Genomic DNA, 6572 nt, shown 5'->3' with positions numbered 1-6572 from the left:
TAGTAATTATATGTAAATTTTTTATAATTTAAAAAATGATATTTAATACTTTTAAAATTTACTTGCATTTAATAAATAAGTTACTCATTAGTCAAAATTCACTAAATTAGTTGATAAAAATAAAAGAAAAAATGAATGAAAAATATTTATTCTTACTCGACACAATTACTGACTTATTGCAAGTCAAACAAATTTTTTTCAAACTAAATTATCCTTCTAACAATAAAAATATACATCCTCACATGCATTAACACGTGAAGATATATGAGGATAATTCAATTATAACAAGAGTTATTTGATATGCAATAATAAGTCAGTAATAAGTCAATTGCGGGTAAATATTTTTTTTTATTTTTCTATTAATATCAGCAAATTTGGTGAATTTTGACTAACGGAAAGACTTATTTGTTAGACGGAATTAAACCTTAAGAGTATTAGATATAATTTCTCAAATCACAGAGTTTTACGTATAATTATACCAAATTTCAAAAAAAAAGAATATAATTATTCCTCAATATAAATATAAATACATACACCACTCCAGATCTATTATCCGAATCATAAAATGATCATTATACTATAAAAAATATATATAATAATGGTGAAAGTTGAAAAAACTCGATGATGTAAATTTAATGAATAATTACATTTATGTGTATTACTGGTCAATCAAAAAAATAAGATGGGAAATACATAGGAAAATGAAAAAAAAAATATTAAATTCCAACCCCCTCAAATAATGTCTCATCACCCTCAAGCAAAAGTATAAAAAAAACAATACTTTTCTTCATATTCACATCTCACACCACAAACAATGTTATCGCCAAAAAATGGTGAATATCAAATCAGCAAATTAGCACTACAACAGTTGATTTTTTTTTTGATACACTCAACTCTCAAGGATGGTATCCATACATTTAAAATTATCCAAATACATTATTATGATTTTAATTAAAATCCATTGATTTCACATCATAGGTAATAATGTTGCCTAAAAAAGAGAAAAAAAGACTTGCATAATAATCACAAATAATTCTATTGGGCTTTTGTACGTAATTTATGGTTTCTATAAAAACAAACATATAAAAGGGATGTTTAATTGACCATTTTTATTACATATTTTCAAACAAATAATTATTGTCTTTTTTATGCACAAAACGTCATTATCATTCTATCACAAAGATCTTTTCATAAAAAAACCACAAACCCAAACGTATTCTCTCACGCAAAAAGCAATACAAAAAATGAAAACTCAGCTCAGAATATTGAAAAATTAAAAACAAAAACCAAACGAAGACCTTTAGTGCACATAAAAAGTAAGCAGGAAATATTACTGGTTTAGGTAGGATAGGCATTAGAGCCTGAGCCACATCCACCGACCACTACATTTGTACAGCATCTTTTTCACAGGTACAGCTAATAATTACTCCCGCTCACCTGTTCTCGCTAAATTCAAACCACGTTTTCTTATTCAAAAGTCATTTCTCGATAAAGAACATTATTACATAGCAGTTTATTGTAGAATAGATCGAAAAGTCAATTTTAAAAAAATACTATAACTCGATTCACTATAAAAATAAACGATTAGTATTAGCAACTGTTATGAGTTTAACTAGAAAGCGTGAACCAAGTCCAACTAAAAATTATGGACCATGAAATGCGACTATAGCTGTGAGCCAAATACATGACATGGTTAACCAACAATATACAGCAGACCCCTCACCTCGCTTTACTCGGGAAGAAAACAGGGGCAAGATGACGAGGAAGAGGGATGAATGACTTTACAGTAGTAGGCTAAACAGGAAAGCCTGTGAAAAACTCTGTGTATGACTTTCAGTATTTGGTTGTGCTCTCAAAATGTCACCTGGAAGGGGTTTCTGATGGCTGACTGTTCAGAGCGGAGCTCGAAGGAATTGAAGGCACAGCTCCATTATCTTGGGATGTCGATCCACCCCACTTTGTCTCACCGTCTGATGGCTCGACTACATGAACTGCACCGTCGCTCATCCCAAGTGCAAATTGATTTGGATCTGATGGATGTGCTGCAATAACCACGGGGAAGGCACCCCCGTTGCTACACAAGAAGAGATGATGATGTCAGAGTTGAACAAAAACTCACTACATTGAGGTGGTACTGACTCAAAATTCTAATGCATTTGCTACAGTAGGTATTGACATAAACCTTTAATCTAGATGTATCAGCATAATATTTCATAAACAAGGAGGTATTTTTCATAATAAACTCCCATGTTACGGAGTACATGTGTAGTTGACCTTTATTGATATGAAAATTCTGAAGAATAGAATAAATAGAGATGTCCCAAACAACCTGTTGTTTCTTCAAACTATGTAAATCTATCTCCTTGTGTCAGGGAGGAGAGGGATGGAAGGGGTTTACAAAAAGTTTCTCATTTTTAATTAGCTCTCATCCAAATGTCAGAACTTAGAAATATATCACAATTTCACAAAACAAACACAAATCAGATACAGGTAAAGATTGATGCGACTTGATTTTAGCTTGAACACGTTTTACTGTGCAGGAAGCGGATAAGCATAATGATAGGTTAGATGTGATACTGCGACACTGATGTGTGAACTTGATACTCCACAAATAGATTTGGGCAGGGGTTAACTGCTGCTCCAGAGCATTTGAAAGAAGCAGCAGAAGAAGAAACAACAGAGAACTACTTTCTAGGGTAACAACATCACAGTTTACATACCTGGAAATGGAAGAAGATATATAAGCAGATGGTGCTATCCGACATCGGAGGCTCAAGCTATCGGCATCAAAGATTCCAATAGCTCCATCACAAAATCCAGTAAAAATCGACACGCCATCACATGAGTATATAGCACTTGAAATTGGCGCTGAGAGAGAATCCCTTGGATACCACTGCAATTGTATTATGACTTGAATGAGTATTTGCTCAAGTCCTCAAGACTTGTGTGCTGTGGTGACTTGCAGACCAGACAATGCCTCAAGAGTCAAATATTTCACAATACAGTCTTAAGGTATTGTCTTTCTGATATATGCTTTCAATCATATAAAGTAATCGATATGCACACATGATTAAATCAGTTTAACGTAAATTTTCAATTGCGCCCACATGTATTTGATTGGCAAAAATCATGTATAGTGATGGCAAGAAGAAAGTACAGTTCAAGAATCATCCAACGGGAGACCTTGAATCTAGTTGACATCTAAACATAGAATTAATACAAGTGCATTTAACGCGGCCGTTTCTTGCCAAAAGAAAAAAGTTGAATGCAATGACGGCCAAGTGTTCTCTTTTTATCAACTAATATGATTCCAACATTGTAAAAGCTCGTGTTGTTAAAGAGAAAAGTGCTCCTATATCATTGCCCTAATAAACAGTTGTCTATTCTACAACAGCCAACTTTGCCTCTTTGTAAGGAAAAATTAGAACTACATGCTGCATGAACCTTAAAATTTTGGCTGCGAAGTAATCTGGAAGGATAAAAGCAATAAGCAAGAGACTCACCGATCGCAAGCATTCAAGTTGAGCATCACAAACTGCAATCTGGCTTTCATGAACAACCAGCAGATGCAATTGATTGTTATGGAACTGAACTCTTGTTTCTCCAACCAGGGGAGTTGGGTGGCCAGGAGGAGCCTGGATAGGCCGTGATTTCTTCTTCTCCCATCCATCAATGCTCCAGATACACAGCTACAATCAGCATAGAGCAGCAAAGATATAAGCGACAAATAGCACAAATTAATGATAAGTAAAACCTGGCTAAGATAACTTTTAACCTAGAAATGCGTATGTATAGATAAAGAATATCTCGATCCGGTCAAGACTTGCCTGTGCATCAGCTCCTGATGATACCAGGATGTTCAAACTCTGTGAAAATGCGAGTCCTGTGATTCTTGTCTGGTGACCCTTGAGCTTGGTTTTAACCTATTGCGTGGTGCAAAAAACCCAAATCTCATACCTTTTCAAATCAATGATTGATGAACCAATGATTGACTCAGAAATTAACAGGAAAAAATATTGTGGCTATTGGCGCTATAAGATTGTGGAAATAACTTATACCCCATTGATTAGGCCTTAATAATGTGATCAGCAGCTAGATTTATTTTATGAATCAAAAACAGCCAAGGTCTCCATCATTGGGGAGAAAGCTTACCTCGTCAACCCTGACATTGTAAATTTGTATTGTCGAATCCTCCATTCCAATTGCAATTATATTGTTATCTTGAGGATGAAACGCCAGATAAGTTGCTGCAGGAGGGGGTGGCATGAAAGTTGTCATGACCTGAACGGGAATAAGACATTAATTTCTCAAATATCAGAAGCATAAATTTGGTAAAACCATATCATAATTGTTATCCTCCAGCAAAGTCATCGAATCTCATGTAAAGATGTTCAAACCTTAAAAGTCATCATGTTGAACAAGGAGACCTTTCCCCCTGAAGCAGACATCACATAAGAATCATTTTTTGACAAGGCAATACATGCAACTGAATCATCGTTTGGTTTTGCATCATTCAGGTCATTAGACATGAGAGCCCCATTATTAGGCTGCCATAACTGTGGCACACTAGATGCAGAAGACTGAAAATACAAAAAAAAAGCCTTTAGATTTAATGAAGTTAACATACTACTGCATTATGTCATGGAGAAAATCAATCAGAAAGTCAGACCTTTCCAGAGGGATTGCGCTCATTGCGCTGCCACTTCCAAAGCTTATGAACAGCATTCGAAGCCAACGCCAGTACCGCTAACCCAGAATTTGTGTAGAGTAACCTCACAACCTACAGTACAATTACTGGTTAACCCAACGCACATAAAGGAGGATGGGCATTTGAAAGCAAAGGTATCAAGCAGTATTAACAACTTGAAGTTAGTTCTCAAAAGGAAATGCAATAACATGCATTCGAAATTGAACTTTAACATCAGTAACCAAGACAAGAACCAAGTCACTATTGACAAAGTTTGAGATCTTTCAGACAAAGGAATTCAAGAACTCGTCCGCATATCATACTTTGCTAGCTACAAGGGGGTCAGGCAACTTCAGAGTCTTGAGTTGAGATGAATCAGATATTTCAGGGAGCTTCCAGCTTTTGAGTTTATCAGTGGTATCAAGAATCCTTGGTTTTACATCAGCTGCCCTGCTGCTTTCCATTGTGGCCTGTGATTTTTCAAATGCAATGAGCAAATAATATTAGGATTAACAGACTTTAGAAACCACCTACTTACAAATCTAGAGAAGCAAATTAAATGAAACTGAAAACAGTACCAGATTGCCAAGGGACATTGGTTGTTGAATTCTATCAGTACGATCAACAGCAGGAGATGCTGAAGCAGAAACATTAGCAATAGGACCTAATGCACCAGCAATTGCAGGCTGTGGTAGAAGTTGTATAGGAGAAATCAGAAACCAAGTATAAGAAAAATATGAAGACACCAAAATATAAAAGAAAAAGAAAATTTACTTTCACGTTTACTGCTTCAGAAAGACCACGAGCACCATCCAATGATCTGGTCTCCAGCATTCTCAACATGCGCTGCCCATCAGCATTTGCCAGTACCTTAATACCATTGTCACTCGTTGTAACAGCAAGCAATGAGCCTTCCTTATTAAATCTCAATCTGGGGCTTGCCTGCGAGGAAAGCATCACACAGTTGTTTAGGATTTCTTCATTTTAACTGGATTATGAGAACATCAAGCTAATTGGCCTCGTGTGCTAGAGATACTAACAGGAAGTCCTCCATCGGCATCCGTATAAGTAAGCATGTTGGTATTATCCATGTCCCAGAATTTTATCTGGAACTCATCACCGGCAGCTAAGAAACGGTTCTTTGTTGTGTCAAACTGCACAACTCCTAAAGAACGCTTCCGAAAACCAGAGTATGTTCTCTTAATGGCTCCTTCACTTTCATTCCACTCAACAAGATGAGATTCACCTTCTTTGCTGGTTCCACAAGAAAAGAGTCTGAAAGGAATATGCCAATAAATTTTTCTAAGAAAAAACAAGTAGAAAGACACCCTGCATTTTAACCTGAGCGCTGATTTTCATGCAGAAGGTACTATGTCGCAATGTTCAAAGTGAAAAAAAAAAAAAGACAAAGGAGATGAAAAACAGCATCTCTGGACAACCTTGATAGTATAAAACAAAACATAAGCTCAGAAAGAGCAGTTCTCTTTTACAGTCCCCTGCTCTTTGTGTATACTTATAACACGTTAATTCAGGATAGAGAATTATTGAATTTGCTGACTAAAGAACTATGAAACAAAGCATACCAATTCCTCCAAAGAAATTCCAATTTGTACTCCCTGCCCCCTTTTGTGCCACAACAAAGAAAATTCGGAAATGAAAGATTACTGTCACAATGAAAGGAGTGTAACATCAGGTCTTTGTTCCACACACAGGCTGTTCTGAGATTCTTGAATTACATCTTATCTTATCCAACTATAGAATATGCTTTGAGGGTAGCTCCCAATGAATTTCTTAATCTAATCCATGAACTCCCTGTATATATTCCACACTCCTACTGAATTCCTCAACTCTTTTAAGATAGAAATTTGACTTTATGGAAGTAGTT

General features: G+C 35.8%; 1 protein-coding gene across 4 annotated transcripts in view; it reads right to left on the bottom strand.

Moving 5' to 3' along the window:
- LOC105172731 (protein TPR2) overlaps window positions 1541-6572 on the bottom strand; it is a 9328-nt gene continuing 4296 nt past the window's right edge. For all 4 annotated transcript variants that reach the window (XM_020697210.1, XM_011094290.2, XM_011094288.2 and 1 more), the window contains exons 15-25: window positions 5728-5962; window positions 5462-5629; window positions 5266-5373; window positions 5011-5157; window positions 4670-4780; window positions 4398-4580; window positions 4153-4281; window positions 3828-3923; window positions 3504-3689; window positions 2721-2893; window positions 1541-2074 (exon numbers count right to left, since the gene is read on the bottom strand). In XM_020697210.1, the coding sequence (XP_020552869.1) occupies window positions 1861-2074; window positions 2721-2893; window positions 3504-3689; window positions 3828-3923; window positions 4153-4281; window positions 4398-4580; window positions 4670-4780; window positions 5011-5157; window positions 5266-5373; window positions 5462-5629; window positions 5728-5962 (1750 nt within the window). In that variant the 3' untranslated portion in view covers window positions 1541-1860. The remainder of the gene's footprint in view (window positions 2075-2720; window positions 2894-3503; window positions 3690-3827; window positions 3924-4152; window positions 4282-4397; window positions 4581-4669; window positions 4781-5010; window positions 5158-5265; window positions 5374-5461; window positions 5630-5727; window positions 5963-6572) is intronic.

This window comes from Sesamum indicum, linkage group LG10, assembly GCF_000512975.1.
Source record: "Sesamum indicum cultivar Zhongzhi No. 13 linkage group LG10, S_indicum_v1.0, whole genome shotgun sequence".
NCBI lineage: Eukaryota > Viridiplantae > Streptophyta > Magnoliopsida > Lamiales > Pedaliaceae > Sesamum > Sesamum indicum.
The sequence above is the reverse complement of the archived record's forward strand: the minus strand, read 5'-3'. Positions and strand labels throughout refer to the sequence as shown.